The following is a 21,178-nucleotide window of genomic DNA, read 5'->3' as shown; positions in this document are numbered from 1 at the left end:
GTCTGTGGGCGTGCTGAAGACTGCAAACCAAGTGCAGCTGGTCTCAAGCTGATGGCCAGGACACACGTGTGCATGCACACACACACATTCTCTCGTGTTTAGAGGATGCTGCTGCCAATTTCTTGCCTGGCAAAGCAGAAACATTTTCGTGGTTTATAAATATGATCCCAGTCCATCTTGCACTTCTCAGGTTCAAGCTCATCTGCGTCAGGTGCTCAGAGGCCTGAGTCCCTTCCCGTCCACACTACGCTCCGGCCCAACCAGCTGTCCATGTCCCGTCACGCAGGGCGGACACCTCAGCAGCAAACACCCGAACTGGACGGTTCGCAGGCGGCATCAGCCGTGTCGGTTTGCTCTTTTCTTCTCTTGTGTTACTGAAATGTTATTTTTTCCACTCATATACCAACCCCCTCTCGCCCCTCCCAAATCAGCCTTTGGAAAAGATATTTCTTTTGCTTTTCCTTGGCATCATTTAATACCAGACGGGTGCATCCCTGGTGCAGACAGTAGATTCCTGGGGCATCCATTTGGGATTCTGATTGATTAGCATTACAAACTGTCACGCGATCCTGGCCACTGTGGACTTGGCACGCTGACACTGGGTTTATGCCCTCTCGGCCTTGCCGGTGGTTGCCCCGATGGTCGGGGACGCTTTTCTCAGCAATACGTTCGGATTTCTTAAATAGTTGGCCGTGCCTTAAAAGAAGCCTGTTTTTTTAACATGAGATAATGTATGTTTTCGTTCTACTTACTTGGAGTAGGTCGTATTGGGAGCCACCCAAGTTCACTTTTAAATCATTTCTCTGCATGCCAGACGCGGCTTTTGAAGTCGTCTGGCCCAGCCCACAGGGAAGCCAGAGCCCTGGCTTCTCCCAGTGGCCCCACTGTGTGCCCCGCCGCCCATAACAGGAAGTGTGTCAGAGCCGGGTGGGCACGGGGCGGGTGGAGCGGGCCCGCGGGGCTCAGTCCCACCCGGCGGAAAACCCTCTGACGTGCCCTCGGCGTGTGCCTCTGAAGCTCCGGCAGGTCAGCCGTCGCCCCCGCCTCCGAGTCTCAACGCCCCTTTCGGCGGCCCCGCCGGCCTTCAGACGCAGCCCGTGGCGCAACAGCAGCGCTTTCAAAGCGCGGGCCGCAGGAAATCGCATTTGAAGTGCCTGGCACGGAGGGTATTTTTACACCGTTCACTTTTTCCCTGTTCTTTTCATCTGTTCTCTGCGTTTTTTTTTTTCTCAGTTTGCTTTTTCTCCTTGATTTATTGTTGTATTATTCTATTTTTAAACCAAGACATACTTTCCCATCAGACTCTCTAATGCAACTCACATGAAAGTCGGAGATGGGTGGGCCTCAGACAGTGCAGGCAGGGGCTGGGTCCGGCAGGGTGGACTTTCCCCGAGAGCGGACACTCACAGAACCCACGCCAGCGGCTGAGGCCTGGGGGGGGGGGGGACGAGGAGGAGAAACAACCCCCAGCCCTCCTCCCTCACTAACCGAGCCGGGGTTCAACAGCGTGGGCTCCTGGCCCTCCCCCTGGAACATGTAACACAGGTGCCCTTGTCCCTCTCAGTTTGCAGCCCCTTCATTGCAGAAACATGGATGATCCAGTGAGGACCATGGAATCCCTGACATGGGGAGGAAGGAAACCAGTCTGACTCAACCCAACCTGCCTGCCTGGGGGAGCTGGGGGAGCTGGGGGAGCTGGATGGCAGGGCAGGAGGAGGGGGTGGGGTAGGGTCACGCTCAGTCCCTCTGAAGCTCTTCCACGGCCCAAGGAAACCACCTCAGCTCTGCGGCCAGAGAGACCAGGGCTGCACCCCTGCTGGCCCGGCGGGCTGGGGCGAGTCCCTGTAATGGCTTGCACCTCAGTCAAATCCCAACGAAATGCTTGACTTCTAGAGTTGTAAAACCAAAGAGATGGTTGGTCGAACAAGCGACAGGTGCTCAGAAAAGAGGGAGCTCAGCTGAGGATTCCAGGAGTCCTTGCCAAACCCCCTGCAGCCTGAATTCACCCCTCCTTCTGACTCCCAGCCGAAAACTTGTCACAGTCACCCTTTGAGATCTGTGTGTCTTATGTCTCTCCTTACTCTGCTAGTGTGGGAGAGATTCGGAAAAGTAAGGACCACACACCATGCGGCCTCTCTCGAGCCCCAAGGAAAAGCCACCCTAGGGGAGCATCGGTGGCAGATGGAACAGCTGGGACAAAGGTCCTGGAATAACAATAATCCTGGCACAGACCAAAAACCTAAAGAACAGCCGGGGTGGCTGGAGCACGTGGATGGGGAAAAGAGTGGGTCCGAGAGGTAAATGAGACCACATCGGGTTGTGTTAAGAGTCAGATAAAGCTGTTACGTCTCACTCCCCCAGAGTGGCAAGGGGGCACCGAATAAGCTCATGTGACATGATCGGATTTACAGTGATTAACCTCCCTGAACCCCAGTTTGCTCACCTGTAACCACCTAGAGTTCTGGTGGTGGCGAGAGTATAATGGACATTGTGTGTGAAGTGCTCAGTACAAGGTCTGAAACACATCCACTCCGCGTATCTGTTCACTGTAACTACTATTTTAATTCTGTGTCCTCATTTACTCTGCAGGGCCCAGAATGAAAGAGGCATTTACATATTTACTGGATGGTTGAGAACAAGAGCAATGATGGTCAAAGAAATTGTCACGTTATAGAAAGCGGTAGGGTTCCTTGAATTCCGAGGCCCGTCTGCTGCTTAGGAATAAGTCCCTCCCCGTCTTTAGAGACTCATTTCCTCTGCCAAAGAGGGAGGGTGCTCTGTGCCCTGTGAGGCTGCTGTGAGCTAATACACTTAACATGTAACATAAATGTGTGTGGCTTCTGAGGGAGTGCGGTGGTGACTACAGCGGAGTTTTAGATTTCTCAAAATCCCATATAATAACAGACAGAGCAACTAAATAGCAGATTCCAAAACCCATGTACAACCTTTAAAACCAAACTAAGTCAAATCAAATGCCCACAAACCCTAAACCACCGATAGGCACACACACCCTGCCTGTTACTGACATCTCTGAGAAAGGAAGAGGAAGCAACGAGGTATCCGATGCCCTGAGTGCAGAAAAGCCCCAACACAGCCAAGAGGCATTCATGAGAAAGCACAACAGACCAACGTGGAAACAGCAGCTGAAACTATGAATGGGCTTTGCTGAGGTCAAGAGGGCACACATGCCAAACACCAGAAGATACGGCTATAGATTAGTTCCCACAAACTCTCAACATGAACCCACAAGGCTCCTTTCTAGATTAGGGGCCCACACCGAGCAGAAACTTCTGGAAGTGGAATAGAAATTAAACAGAACAAGGAAAACAGAGGCAGAGGAATGAAAGAGTAAAGATAAAGTGGGGGTGAAAAAACACAGCCAGGAAATCTCAAAAAGCAGGATGCTACATTTTTTAACTCTACACAAAAATAACAGAAGAGAGGTCCTGGAATGACAATAGAGTTGTCACATCAGGTGACAAAAGCTTCATAAACCAACTTTCTTCCTAGAAGTTTAGGGAAATCGAATTAACATAAAAAGTATGAAGGATAAGTTCTATACAAAGTTATTGTGAGGAAAAAGAGATTAAAGAATAGAATAATATTTCTACAGATAAGAGCACATCAGAAAGTTTCTTTAAAAAGAGATACAAATGTTATAATATTACTTCAAAATAAGTAAAAGTAATTAGCACCTCAGAGCAAAATTTTAAAATCTCGGAAATGAAAGGACAAAAATCAAGGCAGAATTAGAAATAAAAGAAAGATCATGTTATCAATGAAAACTAAACTGGAAGAAACACAAGTGTAGACAACACAAGTAATGCCTTAAGAGAAATACAAAAATTTTTAAACAGGAAGATTTCTAGAGATAGAAATAATTCGAGAGGGAGTTACAGGTTCTGAACATAGGCAAAGAAGGACCAACATACGCATAACAGAATTCCAAGAAGAAAACCAAAGCAAGAGAACAAAACAAATGCTAAAATCTATGGCTCAAGAAAATTTCCTAAACTAAGACCTGAAACTGCCTATGGCATGAGGACACCGAGGACCTAAAGTTTTACTGACCCAACATGACCAATACCGAGTCATAGTTCAGTAAAATGACTTAACTTTAAAGGAAAAAACAACCCTCTGGACATCTTGTAAGGAGAAAAAAAACAGTACATGACTTATAAGAGAAAGAAAATGTGATCGCAGACATTCTGCTGCTGGAAGACATAGGAAAAAAGAGAGCCAAGTGTCTTATACCCAGCAAAACTAACCTTCAAATGGAAGGGGTACCAACTGGGATCAACTCAATAATTGAGCACATTGTAAAATCTGTAAGAGAATATGCTTCAGGCAATACAAACATCCGATGAGACACAGCATGTGTCAAACTAAGAGCAAATGAGAATTAAGAGGGAGAGATCACAGTAGGAAATGGTTCTTTGTCCTGACAATGTAGATACAGTACAACCATTCTTTAAATGAGGGGAAATGGAGCCAGCATGTGAGAAAAATAACTATTTTCAGTAATCTTAATCCCTGGTGGTAAAATTAATATTGTATTCTGAGACTGCTCTATGTATGAAGTGGGACAAAGCAAATGAGTAATTATGGTATATTCTAATTTTACTGTCTCCTGTAAGAACCAGAACTCTCAGTGCGGAAGAAGGTGGATACAAATATAACATAGAGGACATTAGTTAAAATCTCTGAAGTACTGAATCTGAAATAGAAATGTCCATATGAACTCAAACGTTATTTGCGCATAATGCCTAGCAAACAGCAGGTGCTCAATAAAGAGCAGAAGGGATGGAGTGCTCTTTCAGTCCATTTACCCCGCATACGTGAGCATCTTGCTTGTCCCCAGAGCATCTCCCCATCCTCTGGATTTGACTCATGCTGACGACACAAACTGCCTTCCTTCCTTCTCTCCAAGTCTACCCACATCACTTTCTCTGGGAGAGAGCTCCCTGATTAGCCCAGAGCACCTGGGCTCCTCTCCCCTCTGAACCCTGAATTCGAGCCATATTTACCATTGGCTTTCATAAGATGCCAAGACCATTCCCACCTTCTTCCTGCATGTAAATCAAGCTGCCTAACGTGGCACTCAGGGTCCAGCATGATCCGGCCCCTACAACCCTCCACCACATTGCCTTCCTGTAGCCAGTTCCTCAAATGCACCTTGCACTTGACCATCAGGTCCTCCTGGTGTTGCACATGCGGCCCTCCTGCCTGGACCGCTCCCCTACTCCTCTCTCTCCTGCTGATTTCCTGTAAGGTCTATCCCTTCTGGAGGCCTTCCTGGGGGTCCCTGTCCGTAGACCCCAGGCTGAGGTGCTCCTCCGCGGTCCCTGGTCTCTCTCTCAGGACTTCTATGCTAGATGATCTGCCTACACAGGGCTTCCTCCTGCTGCCAACTCAATTTGTCTCTGTGTCCCCAGGGCCCAGCGAAGTACCCTTGAGGCTGCCTGCCCCAGCCAGCCGCGAGTACTGTTCTCTAACACCCCCTTTGGAGACATGGTGAGGCCCTGTGAGGGTGAGGGCCCCCTGCTCAGCCAGTTTAACACACTCTGTTCCCCTGGTGGTCTTTCCACGTCTTTGGCAGAGCCCAGGGCATCGTCTGGCGCCCATGGGCACTCGGAAAAAATATTTGTAGCAAGGAGGGAAGAAGGAAAGGAGAGCTAGAGGGGAAGAGAAAGGAAGAGAGGGAGGGGCGATAGAAGCAAATTGATTACTGTGGGTAAATAGTGAATAAACTGGCATGAGAGTATTATTAATGATTTTCAAAAGGGCACAGAGGAGGGCAGTTTGAGTTGGCAAATATGTATTTACCTAAGTGTGCCTTGGAGACAGCCAACCTCTCCCAGCTTAATCTGTTATTTCAGAGGCAGAAAAATTAACTTGCTTATCCTGAAAAGAAGTAAAAATGAATCCCCAAAAGTCCTATTCTTTCATTTATTTACACACACACACACACCCCTTTCTCACCCTTGGTAGTGTATCATTTCTGACTTTCAAAAAAAATGGTTGTTCCTTTCTGTTTAAAAAATTGTATTAGCTATTCAGGGAATACTAGCTGTTTCCCTGGACTCAAAAAAATGTATTTTATCCATTAAAATCTAACCAGGGTGTAGTAACCATAAAATCCAGCCACTCTGTTAGGAAGACGGATATCCTCAAAGATTTATGTCTGGCTGTCTCAAAGAAAATGTGTAAGATGGAGTTTTCTCAGAGACGTCCTGGCTACACTCCACCCCGCACATAATTTCTGTTTGTATAAACCTCAGATCAAAACTCAGGAAGGGTTAAGGGAAACCTTTCGGAACCACAGGTTATGTCTGCTCACCATCCTCGGTTGACCGTTTGGAATGAACTAACCGGTCCCCAACCAGCCCACAACTGGTTCCTGGACCAAATTAACCACCTCTTCAGTCCAAATGGTCAAACCCTTTGGGGTCTCGGATTCGATCCAGATTCGGGGTGAGGATATATTCAAAGTCATTTGCACGTCCCTGTAATTGTGGTGAGAGATAATGAAAACACACCGCATTATTAGTCTCCAGGATATGGTGGAGCCCATTGGAAACATCAGAATTCGGGAAGGGGTGGAGGAGGGGGTGGGACTATTTTGAATGAACCTGAAAGAAAATACTTCCCAAACCTTCTTTCAGAAGACGATTTCGGTTCCAATTTTTCATAAGGTTGGAAAAAGTTAAGCAAACTAGAACTATAGACACTTGTTTATAAAAGGTTTTTCTCTTTAATTGCTGTTTTTGTTTCATGAAAGAAAAGTCCCATAAAATAAAACCTCGTTTCTGGTTCAGGGAGGCAGCGAGACTCCTGAGAACGCCACAAAGGGCTGACTTGACTCTGGCCGGCCGAGGCGTCCCGAGGACTTGACGGCCTATACATTTCCATAGCAAGGCGTGTGCCTTTCCCACCCTCCACCCTGAAGGGCTCGCCATACATCTGAGACGGTTCTGCAAATCTGAACTGTGGAAGCATCTGGATGCTGGCAAGCATTTCAGACAAGTGGTTTGCTCAGAAGCCAAGTTCTGGTTTGACTCTTTGATTGGAAAAGTATCTATTTCACTCAGGGTGATAGGCCCCTGGATGTATTCTCACCAAAAAAAAAAAAAAAAGGAAAGAAAGAAACCAAACCCCCAGAAACCAATACTTGAAATGCCAGCAGCAAGTCGTAGGGAATTCTTTTGGTTTGCCTTCAAGGACACAAAACATCGCAAAGGTCTTCTCTTTGGCACAGAGGAGCCTGGCGTGGAGAGTTGGCCCAGTGTGTGTGTGGAAAGAGGCAGACATGGGAGTCTACAGACCTGGGAGTCTACAGACCTGGGTTCAAATCGTGGCACTGCCACAACCAAGCGGGTCTAACCTTTGGCCAACTCGCTTCTCCTGGGTCTGACTTTCCTCATCTGTAAAGTGGGGACATTGGCCTCAGTCTCCAGGGAGTGGTAGGGATGCGGGGAGATGATATCTGCACGGTTCCTTCCACCAGACCGGGCACGCCAGGGGCTCACAAGCGTCAGTCTCAGATCCACCCAGTCTAGTACAGAGACGGAGACACACCACCCCCTGAGCTCATGGCGCTCCTCTCGAGACCTCTGTGTGGGGCTTTCACAGAAAGCTGAGTTGGTCGCCTGCTTTCATGAATCCGATCAACAGACAGTCACAGGTCATGGACCTCGGGCTGGCACAAGGCCCCCGACAGGGGGCGTTTCGTCGGCAGAGGCACCCGTGCCAGCTCGAGGCCGACCGAACCCCTGCACAGGGAGCCTTCGCTGATAACCAAAGCGGTGGGAGTAGCTAACCAGGTGGAGAGCAAGATGCACGGAGCCGGGAGCCTGGGTGGTGGTGTCCAGCAGACGGCAGGGGAGCCCAGGCCCCAGCTGAAGGCAGCTGCCGGCACCAGGCAAATGTCCTCATGCAGACACATGGGTCATTGCGCTGGATTCCTCATTCCCCCAGCAAAGCCAGAAATCTGGATTTGTAAGTAAAGCCTCCTGGTGTTTAAATAGTGACCGTTTTAACAAACTTAAACATCTGTCTGCAGGCTGCGTGGGCCCCGCTCAGGCCAGGCCTTGACTTGGGGGTAGAATTTAGATTCGTTTGGTGTTTAGCCATGCGAATACTTCTTAGGAGTGGCAGGGCTTGGTGGTTAAGGACCCGGTGTCTGATCGCTCGTGTGCAAAACAAGAAAAGTGACACCTACTGGGAGAGCTCAGTGAGGCTGCAGGGAGAGCGAGTTCACTGGATTCGCACAGTCAGGAGCTTCGTCTTATCAGCCTTTGCTGTCCTGGCCGCCTTGGCCGTTGTGATTGCTGGTTGTACTGAGAGAAGGGACCGGTGGCACGTACAGCTGTGCCACCCTCCACCCCAACCTGTCCCCATCCTGACCTGACGGCCCTGGGAAATGGACGATAAGCTCCGTGTCCCGATTTTATGGGTGGGGCAGTGCAGAGAAGAGGAGAAGCCCTGCAGGGTCACACAGAGTCCGTGCAGGCAAGGGGGCAGCGGGTGTGTCCTGGCTCCACAGCTCACCCCCCATCGGCTCCACCCACGCCCTCAGGCCCTGCCTCACGGATGGCCCCAGGGTGTGCTGGATTCCAGGAGCCCCACGCCCGAAGCTTCTTGTGGGTTCATCTCCCGTAAACTGATGACACACCCTCCGCACCCTGCCCTGTCGCGTCATCCAAGTCCATCAAAGCCTCCTTGAAACTCATTCACAAAGCCCGGGAAGCGCCTTGGTTTTCCTTCTAAACGCACAACTTAGACCCAGGACAGCTTGAAACGAAAGGGAACTGGCTCCTTTTGGGCCGTGTCTACACACTCGTTCTGTTTTTACTGACTCGGTCTGAGGCCCCCAGCCTGTGGCAGAGCGGCCAGATCGGGGGCAGGTCTCCCTCGGACAGACCCAGCCCTCCAGAGCCCCCTGGGGGAGGGACACAGGGCACGTGGGGTCAGGGACCTCAGGCAGTCCCAACTGGAGCAGCTTTCTCGGGCCACGGACGTCCCAGACACGGAGGCTCAGTTCTCATCTGGAAGCCATTTCAACCTGAGGTGGGGTTCGAAGGACTGGCGGCCAGCCCCAGCCACATCCACATGACAGACACTGGGCACTCACTGGGTGCGGGGGGCCCACGTACTCATAGCACCAGCCCTCGGCTATCCCCCTCACTCAGATTTGGTACAGCCATCACATTCCCCGCCCCACCCCGCACACAGAATCACTTCCTATGGTTTCAGTTACCAGGAGTCAATTGCAGTCCGAAATTATCAAGTGGAAAATTCCAGAAACAAAGAATTCACACGTTTTAAATCGGGCGCTACTCTGAACCGCGTGATAAAATCTCGCGCCATCCCGCTTTGTCCCATCCTGGACGCAAATCACCCCGTGTGTCCGGCGTCTCCATGTTGTTAGTCACTTAGCAGTCCTCTCAGTGATCAGATCGGCTGTCACGCAGGGTGTGGCAGACCTGGGACCCGTATGTTACTGAATAATGACCCAAAGCGTAAGAGTAGTGATCCTGGCGATTCAGATTAGCCCCGAAGGAGCCGTAAGAGCTCCCTTCAAGTGCAAAGGTGCGTGAGTGCAGGAATAAGCATAACACACATGGGGTTTGGCACTATCCCCTCCATGGAGAAGAGGGAAATGACTGTGTGCACAACCAGAAAGGCAAAGAATCATCCAGAAGAGACCAAAACCACGCTGCCCTCCGAACCGGACACCAGGGGTTAAGCATCCCCTCCCTTCCCTTGTGCTCGGCAGCCGCACGTCCCTCCCAGAGGGGCTGTCCTGCCCGCTGAGGACAGCACTGCTGTTTAACAGGCTCTTTCAGTGACTGTGTTCCTGAGACCACTTCGACTCGACGTGGTGGTCTTTCTCACGGCGGCAGGGCAAGGAGGCTGCGCTGGACTTTTCAAGACACTTTGTCTCCCTGCTTGACCCTGCCCGCTTCTGGCTGCTCTGTGGGACACTGATCTCCATGTGACACAGTGGATGTTAAGGACTTGGGTCCCGCGGGCTCGCAGGCCGAATTCCTGAGCGATTTGCGCAAGCTGCTGTGAGGATTCAGGAGAGAATGAACGTTAGCTGCGCAGTTCGACGCCTGGTACTAAATACGCAATAAAAGGGAGCACTTATTATTATCGCTACAGGTCAAGAGTTTTATATGCATTATTTCTTTTTCCCACACCAACCCTATGGGGCAAGTGTTTAGTCCCACCTTACAGATGCAGAAACTGAGGCCCAGCAAGGTCGAGTGTGCAGCCCAAGGGCTCGCGGTAAAGGAATGAGAATGGTGAGATGTGCTCTCAGGGCCGCCTGGCTCTCTAGCCCGGGGCCCTGACCACTGGTCCACCACGGTCCCTTTAAAGAAGCCAAAGGCCAGTGTAGACACCCGCATGTGGTCAGCTATTTCTGGCCAGTGCAAGGCCTCACCCATCCCCCCTTCCCTGTGTCTGCAGAAGCCCCTCCGTCTGCTGACATCACAACATTCGAGCGAGACCTCCAGGAACAGCGAAGTCACAGGTTCCACCCACACACACACCAGAATCTCACACGACAAGGGACACATCGGCCCTTCCAACCCCTGCAAGGCCCTTACGTCTCTCTTCTCTTTTAAAGATTGTATTTATTTATTTATTTAGACAGAGGGGAAGGGAGGGAGAAAAAGAAGAAAAGAAACACCCATGTGTGGTTGCCTTTTGCACGCCCCGCACCGGGGAAACTGGCCCACAATCCAGGCACATGCCTTGACTGGGAATCAAACCAGCGACCCTTTGGTTCACAGGCCGGCACTCAATCCCCTATCATCATCACCACGCCCATCAGCAGGGTCCTTCACACGCTCGAGCAACCTATGGCTCCTGAAAGCGAGCGACTGGGCCGTGATGTCTCAGGCTTCTGTTCCTACGTCCATTTTCCACGAAGCGTCTTGGATTCGGGAGCAAGAGGCCTTAGGAATGCGACAGCCCTGTGGGGGTTGCTCCCCCGCCCTCCCACCTGAACCCCGATTGAACACACTCAGCTAATGGAGGTGAGCCGCACAGCACTCCGTCCAGCCCTGCTCCTGCAGGTGGCGGCTGAAGTCATGTGCAGAAGGGCCCAGGTGTCTGAGGAATTCTCCGAGCCCTGCCGTTGATTCATGTGCCTGCAGACATTCTAGACTCCGCGTCTCCGAGACAGGCCACGACAGTGCATTACGAGGTGAGCCCGCCTTATTTTTCCCTCCAGCTCCCCCCCCACACACACACACACCACCACTTTCTTTTTCCTTCTTGGCCTCAGGGCCCAAAGTATTCTGGACATATTTTTCATTTTTCCAAATATCAATTGCTCTTTTATTCCCTCTTCGAAGCAGTGAGTAATAAGAGTTGTGTCTGGTCCTGAAATTCCGACTGAAATAAATTAGCCCAATGACCAACAGGAGGTGCCTAGAACAATAACGGCGGAATATTTGGCATATTACAAAAGGGCCCCTGGACGTCGAAGTACAGTAAGTCTAGAAGCACATTACGAGGGACGGTGCCAAAACGAGCCTGCAATGAGCCATCCAGGCAGCAGGACGCCTCATAAATTAATCCCGTTTTTCCCCCCTTTTCGCTCCACTGTTCACAGTCCTCTGAGCCCTCTGGTTAATGGGGCATGGAGCAGGGTATTTTTGGTGTGGCTCTCGCCCCCGGCGGCTGGCACATGCCAAGGCCGTGCGTAAATACCTCCCAGGGGCAACCTGTGGCAGTCACAGCGGGGGAGGCAGCCAGCTGTGAACAAACACTGAGCACCTACTAAGTGCCAGGCCTGGTGCTGAGTGGTGGAAATGCCACAGAGGAGGACAGGGCAATTATCCCTGTCCTGTCCTCACAGCGCTGACAGCTCAACACCGCCCCCCCCCCCCCGCCGTCCACTGGAGCTGGGCCTCCGTCTCTGGGGTCAGCAAGCAGTAGGTGGGTTGACCTGCACCTCATGTCCCTCTCTCCCTGGCAGGAGTCACCTCTGATGGGAGCCTGGGCGGGCGGGGAGGGGGGGGGGACAGGGGGGTGGCACCGGCCTGCCCGTGAATGGCACTTTCTGTGGCAGAAGAGGACCGTGCAGGAGGCATCAGATTCAGAATCCTGAGAGGAGGTGAGGCTATCATCCCCGATTATCTGGGTACGCCCCAAGGCAATCCACGTACCCCTACTAGGAGGCAGATTTCACACCCACAGAGGAGAAGGCCATGTGACCATGGAGGCAGCGACTGGCGTGATGCGGGCCCGAGCTAGGGGACGCTGGTTCGGACAAGGCACGGGTCCCCCCCGAGCCTCAGGGGGAGGGTGGCGGGCTGCCATCCTGATTTCAGCCCCGAGACACTGACTTTGGACTCCTGGTCTCCGGAACTGTGAGGAAATGCACTTCTGTTGTTCGAAGCCTCCCCATTTGTGACAGCTTCTTACGGAAGCCCTAGGTAACTAACGCAGGCACTGAGACTCAGGGTTTCTCCATGGTGCTGGGATCCACCCACCAGCGCTTACATCTGCCCTGTGTCCGGCTCTGGGTTCGGACCGTCCCCATGACCCGACTGGGCCTGCAGTTCCTGCACCTGTTTCTCTCCCTGGACCTTCGGCCGACCCGGGATCCCCCTCTGGACGCCCCTCCAGATTCTGCCTTTTCTGATTCTAGTTAGCCGCGGGGGCTTCTGCAGCCGCCCCTTACAGGCAAGAACCCCCACGTGGCAGGACTGTCACGAGGCATGTGGACAAACCGTATTTGGACCCGACAGACACACGACAAATCGGAGCTCACGAACCAATGGCCTGCATTTTGCCCACATGGTGCATTTTCGTTTTTCTAAACTTGAATCTTCCCCCAACATTTACAACTCAGGAGACTGCACACCCAAGACGGACATCCTAGCTTTTCTCAACAAAAATCAGGAGATGCCGCAACGCTGGACCCCCCAGCTTCCTGGCCACAGCGGGCTGGCCCCTGCAGACCAGCATGTAATGATCTGCCCCCACCAGCCCTCTCGTCTCACCGAGTGCGGCGCCACCGGGCTGCTGAGTCTCACCCCTGGGGGCAAATGCAAGGCTCTCTTCCACCAGACTAAAGCCTGGGCACTGGCAGGAGGTGGGGGCCACCTGAACATTGCAGACCCTCCCCCGGCCCGCTGCCCACATGTTTCGGGGCTTGTGTTGTGAGGGCCAGGCAGGGCCACCCTGCCCCCCTTTCCTCTCTTCCCTGTCCTGAGGCTGAACCCCCAGAAAATGGCCCTCGGAGTGAATCGCAGAAGCTCCCCTACCCATCAGTACCCTTTGGAGCAGGTTCCTGGAGGAACCCATTGGATTTCCCCCAAAATGTTTCTGGTCGTCTTCTCTTTACATGACTGACGCGACGGAAACCCAGTGCTCCTTCTAGGCCCGTGACTAGTGTGAGGGGCAGTCCTAAAGTGTCCACCTGCAGCCGACATTTGACATGTTTCGGCCACAGAAAGCCCGAGGCCAGTAGCGTGCACGAGACCACGGGGACGAGGCAGGCGGTCGTTTGAAGAGCCTGGGGTGGGACCGAGAGATGAGCCCTGGCCACGTCCCACGGACTTGGGCAGCCCCCTTCTTTCCCTGGCCTTGGGTTTTCCCGTGCAAAAGGTGGACGCCGCGTAGCAGGCCAGAGTCTGGGTGCTGGAATCCGACCCGGCAGAGTTCAGATCTCAGCCCTGACTCTCACCAGCGGCATGACTTTGGGGGAGTGACTGAACTACCGTGAATGACCTTGAGTCTCCTCATCTATAATGCAGGAATGCTAATATCCTTTACAACCCAGAGTTGCAATAATACAATGAGGCAATACATATAAAGCTCTTCACATAGTGCTGGGTACTCAGTCATTTCTTGAAATATCTTAGCCGTGGACGACGATAACATTAAGGATATGCAGGAGGAGGGGGAGGAGGGGGAGGAGAAGGGGTGAAGGTTGTGTGAACCCCCTGGGTGCCGAACTGGGGTAGCCATGGAGCTGGAGAGGGAGGGGGGGCTGTAGCGACCTATCAAAATGTCCCCTGAGCCTCTCACGTCTCTTTACCTGTGATAAAGCCACCACAGATAACAAGAATGGCGGCTTCCTCTGCTTTTGGCTGAAACTGCATTAACTCCTCAGGGTAAACGAAAGACTTCAGAGTTCAACGAGCGTGCACCCAGACCCCTGGGAGGGTGTCTGACCTTGAACAAAGCGAGTGGCGTTCAGACGGAGAGGCCAGCCTTGCAGGGCCGAGGGGAGGGTTAAGTGAGAGGAGGCGTGGGCAGCGGGCAGCATGGGCTCTGGGGCAGGACACGGGGCCACGGTGGCTCGGCCTTCCTGGGCCTCAGCTTCTTCCCCGGTGAAGTGAAGACCACACCGCCTGCTTTACTCATTCAGCAAACAGTTCCTGAGCCGAGGACTGTGCATACGGAAGTGTGTTTACCAGGCTGAGTTCATGGCCTCTCAGAACCCATGGTTTGAAGTTGCTTATTATCCATCCATTCAACAAACGTTTTCACTGAACATTCAGAATGGAACGGGCTGCCTCACAGGCATGAGAGAGATAATGGAGAGCCACACGAGTTCAATCCCCAACTACCTGTTCCTGGTGCAGGGATCCACCCAGAGATCAGTGACACGGGGCAGGGTCCTCACCAATACGCTCGATTTGACAGAGGTGCAAAGGCAAATTGAAGGGGGAAGGCCAGAGTCCCCAGCAAATGGTGCTGGAACAATGGATCTACAGGCCCCAAAAGACCCTTGGTCCAAACCCCACAGCTTCTACAAAAGTTAACTCCAAACGGAACAGAGACTGGCCTGTAAAGCATTATACTACAATACTTTTTTAAAATAGGAGAAAAATCTGCCCTAACCGGTGAGGCTCAGTTGGTTGGGGATCACCCTGCAAAGCAAAAGGTCGCTGGTTCGATTCCCAGTCAGAGCACGTGCCTGGGTTGTGGGTTTAGCCCCCAGGCGGGGCACATACAAGAGGCAACTGAGCAATGTTTCTCTCTTACATCAGTGCTTTTGTTCATGTCTTTCTCCTGCCCTTCCCCTTCGCTAAAACTAACTAACTAACTAAATAAATAAATAAATAGAAATTTTTAATGTCTAAAATAAAAACATCATGAAAACACCAAGTGCTGCTGAGGATGAGGAGAAACCAAATCACTCACAGGCTGCTGACGGGCACAAAAAACAGCACAGCCATTTCAAAAAACCAGTTTGACAGCTTCTCCCCAAACTACCGTGTGATGACCACAGCGCCCGGCCACCGCCCTCCGAGGCCTCCCGGGGAATCGGGAACTTGGGATCACACAGGGTCCCGTCCAAGAATGTCGGAACCAGCTGTACTTGTGAGAGCCCAGGTCCGGACCGGCCAGCCAGCTGTCCTTCAGTGGGTGAGGCGTCAGACAAACTGTGGTGCGTGCAGGCGAGGAATACTACACAGCAACGAAGAGGAGCGCACCACGGGTGCGGTGCTGGTCTGCTCAGAGCCCCAGGGGGTTCTCAGGACCAGAGAGCCGTCTCCAAAGGTCACACTATTTGAGTCCATTGATAGAACATTTTTGAAAAGAGAAAAGTTCAGACATGGAGAACAGATTAGTGGTTTCCAGGCATAAGGCACAATGGGGAAAGGGGACGGTGGGGGGGGGGGCGTTAAGGGGCCACACAAGGACCTCTGGCTTTGGACTTCTGTATCCTGAAGGGAGCAGTGAATACACAGACCTACCTATGGGATGAAATTACTTGGAATTAAACACACACACACACACACACACACACGTACAACGGGCTGAACAAACCGATAGATTGTATCAGTGACAACAGCCTGGCTGTGATGTTGTACCCTCACCAATATGCTGATGCTACACAGGGTCTCCTACGAGTTTTTCTTACCACCGACACGAATCTAGAGTTGTATCAACAAATATTTCCATTAAAAGTAGCTTTCACTGTTTTCTATCTAAAAAACTCACATTTTACTAAAAGCTTGAAAAATGTAGGGAACTAAGATCAGAAACATGGTCCCCCTGAAACATAATCTTCTGATGCATTTTTTTTCCAGGTGTGTGTTTGCATCTGCATGAAAAAAATGTGCCGGGCGGGGCTGAAACTCCGGGTGGTGACGAGGCAGGGACCTCACTGTGCCCCACCTTCTGTGACATCATCACTCATTGCTGGAGCGATGCCTGGTGACCAGAAGATGGGAGGGGTTTCCCATCTGCCTGTCAGGTGGGGACATCTTGCTCTACTCCTGGCACCTGACCTGAGGCCATGGCGCCCCAGCAGGTGGGGAGCTGGGGCCGAGTGGCAGCCGAGCCGTTTGAACCAAGGGGCGGTCGCTGTGAGGACAAGAAGCAGGTGAGGAGCGGCCAGACCAGTGCAGCCAGCTTTCCTCCCACCCCTCAAAGTCAGGATCAGGCTGTCCACTCGCCTCGCCCCGGGGCCTCACCCGGTGGAACGGCACTGCCCGCAGAGGGCGTGCCTGGGAGGGCTACGGTTTTGTTTAGTGTCCTGCTATATCCCTCCTGCCCAGAAGGGTGCGTACGTGCTGAATGAAGGAAGGAACGAACTGCAATGAACAGGATAGTAAGTATGCCCTGGTCAGAGAGCTCTTGGAGCATTTGTCCTTAGGACCGAAAGTCAAGCCTCCCCTGGGATTTTTGTCACACGGAAAACCACTGCCACTCACTGTTCCCAGCCTGGCGCTTCCACCCCCTGCCTCTCCCATGAGGGTTTAATATGCCATTCCTGAGAGGCAGCTGCTGTGGGCCTCATTCACAGATGGGTAAACTGAGGTTCAGAAAGGCAAAAAGGTCACATAGAAAGTGTGTGCAGGGATCTGAAACCTGGTCCAGCTGATAGCAGAGCCCTTAGCAGGATTACCCTGCCCGCCACCGCCCCCCTGGGGGAGGAGGGAGGGAGGGAGGGAGGGAAGGAGGCTGGAGGGTCAGCGGGGCCTCCCGCACTGGGAGAGGGATGGGGTTTCGTTCTGAGCTTAATCAGAAAGCACTGAAAGGTCTTAAGCAGAGCGATGGATGACTGATCTACAAACATTTTCAAAAGATTCGTGCATTTGTTCCGGTACTACACACGTGTCCATATCTCCTTCATGCTGGACCTCCCAGCAAGACGGGGGCCAGAGGGGCTCCCTCACACCGCCCAAGGCTTTTCCTAAAAAGCGTCTGCAAATGCCAAACCCTAGGAAGCTCCTTTTAGAAAAAGCGTTTGAGTAGTTCTGCAGAGTGCTGACGCCCCCGTCCCCACATGGGGAGGCACACGGCTCATTCAGGCAGCAAAGGCCCCCAGGAGACCTTTGGCACAGGCACTCACCCAATTTCATGGATCCAAGCTCCACCCCACCTTTCCAAAAAAACCAAAAAAAACCCTATTTCAAAATCCATTTTGCACATGAAGAAACTGAGGCTCCAAGAGAAGCAGTGATTTGGCTCAGGCCCAAGATGGTGCAAAGAGAAAGATGAAAACTTCATTTTAGACCCTAAGCTTCACTGCCTTCCCCCAGGCCCCCGCTTTGCCTCCAAAGAATATAAATTAGGAGCCGAGCAGCAAGCGGGCTGGTGGGGAAAAACCAACCTGTAAAGCATGTGGCCAGAGGCGTGGTTAGAGAGAGGGAGGAGCATTCAGACTCCCATCAGCCATTATGAAGAACAGGACAGTTCCGTGTGTCTTACAGGAAAAGGTCCCCAGGGAACATGGTGGCGGAAATAAAAAGCACCCTAATCTTTAGTGTGCCGGGCAATGCCTATCACATTGGCTGCACGCACCCGGGCCGCCACCACCCAGATCCAGCTATGGAACATTCTAGTGCCCTGGATGGCTCCCTCAGGCACCCCACCCATAACCACGCTTCTGATTTCTATCACCGCAGACGAGTCGTGGACGTTCTAGAATTTCATGGGGATGAAATGCATGTGCACCTGAGGGTCTCGCTTCTTTCACTCACTTGTGTGTCTGCAACAAGACTCAGCTGGATTGTAGGCAGCGTGGTGTGTTTTTATTTTTGAAATTACTAATAAGAACGTAGCTGCTAGCCCGTATAGAGAAGACTATCTGGAGGAGAGACAAGTTATGCTGATCTTTTATCTTCTTTGTTATGGCAGCAGGGCTAAGTCTTTCTGCAAAAATGCAGCCTCATAAGAAATGTATGCTTTCGAGTTCGGTTAAATCTGGCTCCACCCGCATCTATGGAGTCTGGGAGAATTCAGTGTCCGTCAGCACGGTGTCTGCCTTGCCCCTGACACCGTCACTGTCCCCCGTCAACAGCATGGTCTGTTGAAAGCTGGTGTGTCTGAATTCCCTGTGCTGGCTGGGGGTAAGGAGAGAGCTGACTGACTGCAAAAAGGCATGAGGGAACTTTCTAGAATAATGGAAATGTTCTACATCTTGATTGCGGTGGGAGTCCACAGGTATGGACATTTGTCAAAACTCACTGAACTGCCGTGGCTGGTGTGGCTCAGTGGATTGAGTGCTGGTCTGTGGACCAGAGTTTTTGGTTTGAGTCCCAGTCAGGGTACATACCTGGGTTGTGGGCCAGGTCCCCAATAGGGAGTGTGTGAAAAGCAACCACATACTGATGTTTCTCTCTCTCTCTTTCTCCATCCCTTCTCCTCTCTAAAAATAAATAAATAAAATCATTTAAAAAAGACTGATTGAATTGTGCATTTAAAATGCATGCCTTTGCATGCAAAATACACCACAGAGAAGCTGATTTCTTTTAAAGATCCTTCAACACAAAGGATGTAAAAGTGAGGCAAGGAGTGAGAACAGAGGTGGGCCTTCCTTTTTGAGAGGGAGAAGAGAGGAAAACTCCAATGAAATGCCAGTGGGCTGCCATGGTCTCTATTTCTGCAGGCTTTGAGGGCTCATGGGTAAGCAAGTGACTTGGAGAACTGGAGAGAAGTTCATCTCTAAGCACAACCTTATCGCTGCCCCCTGCCCAGAGAAGCAGACGCCCAGGAGCCCTCCAGCAATTATCCCCCCTCCCCCTCCTCTCGCCCCCAGACCCTGTTGGCGCTGCTGATCTTGGTGCTATACATGGGTGCGGGGATATCAGGTGAGCTTTCCAGGACCAGAAGAGGAGTAGCCGGGATCACACAGAGTCAGGAGGGCACCTGGGGGGGCTGCACGCCAAGGCGGTCCCCGGGTTTGCTCTCTCCCACTGCCCTTCGTCCCACTGGGGTGGCCACCCATGTCAACTGCTGTCCGTGCCCCCTTGTTAAAAAGTGTCTTTGTGCCATTTCAGGAAGAAGTTGGGAGGTGTCAGAAAGGATCAGAGAGTGTAGCTGCCCCCCAAATCCTGTGGCTTCCCAGGTAACATAGGGATGCTGAAGGGATGTCAAGCATGGTTGAGAAAACCTGGGAAGGCTTCCTGGAGGCATCGCTAGCAAGCTGGGTCTTGAAGGATATGTAGGAGCTGGGGGAGCGTATTCCAAGCAGAAGGAGTAGCGTGTGCAAAGGCTCGGGGAACTTTCGGAAACTGGTGGCCAAGGCGTCCCATGTGAAAACGCTCAAGATGTAACTTCAGTGTCTGCCTTTCAGGGGTTCGAATGCCAGACCAGTGGTCCCACGAAAGAGCCGATAAGGGTCCTCAGGACCTGGTTGAAGGAGAGTGTGCAAGTATTCCTGGAAAAGCTCGAGACTGAGGTGTGCAAGCTGGAGCAGCTGGTACGGGACCTGGAGGAGTGGCTAGATCTCCTCCTGGGGGAGGGGCAGCCCCAGGGGCCCTGCTGCACCCACAGGAATCACTTGTAAGGGGCCAGGGCTGGGACCTGGGGAGAGGCCACGGACACGGGGGAAAGGCTCGCAAGGGGCTCCTCCAAATAGGGCAAAGCCCTGACACTTGAAGTTCAAGGCAGGCAAAAAAATAAAAGTCGGGACACTGAGAATACGGTCGGTGGCACTGCTGGTTCCTGAACACTAGAACGTGCCAGGAAGACACCAGGGCCCGGCCAGGACGTCCTTCAGAATACAGGGCACTGGCCCCACGGGCATCGATGTGGACTCAGGGTCAGGAGCCTCCCCCACCACTGCCCCGAGATGCTGTGCAAAATCCCTACCTTCTCAAGCAAACTGCCTGTTTGTAAGGAACCAACTCTGCCTCACAGAGTCCCAGTGAGGGTCACACATGTGCAGTAGTATGTCCGCAGGTACACAGAGCAGGCACCTAACAGTATATATGTGCTTATCTTTGACGTCTATGCGATTACATACACATGTTCTAGATTACACATAAAACACAGCTAGAGATATTTTTAGTGAAGGTACATGCATATAAAAAGAAATGCAAGCCCAGACCCTCAAAGAATAAAGCCACCCCTGGGGACGTTAGCAGAGCCCCCGAGCGGAGAAGCAAAAGCTCTGAAAGCTCTTGGACACGCCCCATGCCCCCCACGAGGCCTCACAGGGACACCATGCTGGTGGGGGCCCCCGCCCACAGGTGCTGGTGGCTTTGGTTTCATTGCTTCGTGAGCCCGTAAGCGCAGCCAGCTGCCCCGGGGGGCTCAGGGTGACAGGGTTCATCACGGCGCAGCAAGGGAGCCAGAATCCCACAAAAATGGGGGGGATCTGACCTGGGATGGTGGAGACTGGAACGGGAAGGCCCCTGAGAGCCCCAGACCCCCAATACCGGGTGCTCCAGGAGGCCTCGCTGCCAGAACCCAGGAGCTGCCCCCTGGAGCCCCCCTTTACCTTGACTGGGCCATTCTCTGGCCTCTGCTTCCCAGCGTCTTCCTTGCCCTCCACTCTGTACCGCCCTTCCTCAGCTTAGCACTTCTGCTTCTGAATCCTCAGGACCCTGATTGGCTCCTGGTCCTCCAAGGCCACCTGCCTTTCTCACGACCTTCCAACTTCTACGGACCATGTGACTCTGTCCCCAGGCCAAACTGTGGGGAGTGGGTGGGATGGGATGGGCCCACCTCATTGACTGGAGCTTCCTGACCCTGCTCTGTGTGAGCCAGCTTTGGGAGGGGGTGACCTTGAAGGGTGGCCACTCCTGATCCAATCAGCTGCGGCAGGAGGGCGTGGGGAAGAAGGGGCTACCACACACTAGAAACTGCCTGGCCCACTTCCTGACAATGAGCTGATTTGTGCTCCCTAAGGTCAGAAACGTGGAAAGTAGCAAGAGAGTGAGGGCAGCCCTTGCACCTGGGGGGG

General features: G+C 52.4%; 1 protein-coding gene across 1 annotated transcript; it reads left to right on the top strand.

Annotated features, from left to right (window-relative positions):
• Nucleotides 1-16,251: 16,251 nt before the first annotated feature.
• On the top strand, nucleotides 16,252-20,962 carry SMIM23 (small integral membrane protein 23). The gene is made up of 5 exons (XM_037127868.2): nucleotides 16,252-16,366; nucleotides 19,028-19,079; nucleotides 19,269-19,336; nucleotides 19,565-19,690; nucleotides 20,816-20,962. The coding sequence occupies exons 1-5, from the start codon at nucleotides 16,280-16,282 to the stop codon at nucleotides 20,960-20,962; spliced, it is 480 nt and encodes a 159-aa protein (XP_036983763.2). The 5' UTR covers nucleotides 16,252-16,279.
• Nucleotides 20,963-21,178: the final 216 nt, after the last annotated feature.

The sequence above is a fragment of the Artibeus jamaicensis genome, unplaced genomic scaffold (genome assembly GCF_021234435.1).
Source record: "Artibeus jamaicensis isolate MK-2021 breed Jamaican fruit bat unplaced genomic scaffold, CSHL_Jam_final scaffold_3151, whole genome shotgun sequence".
NCBI lineage: Eukaryota > Metazoa > Chordata > Mammalia > Chiroptera > Phyllostomidae > Artibeus > Artibeus jamaicensis.
The sequence above is the reverse complement of the archived record's forward strand: the minus strand, read 5'-3'. Positions and strand labels throughout refer to the sequence as shown.

Bases quoted from the DNA above. Each gene is read 5' to 3' on its own strand.
- SMIM23 (XM_037127868.2), top strand. From the start codon at position 16,280: ATGGCGCCCCAGCAGGTGGGGAGCTGGGGCCGAGTGGCAGCCGAGCCG. The intron at 19,337-19,564 runs GTAACATAGGGA...TCTGCCTTTCAG, and splicing joins CAAATCCTGTGGCTTCCCAG to GGGTTCGAATGCCAGACCAG. The intron at 19,691-20,815 runs GTACGGGACCTG...CTGAATCCTCAG, and splicing joins TGTGCAAGCTGGAGCAGCTG to GACCCTGATTGGCTCCTGGT.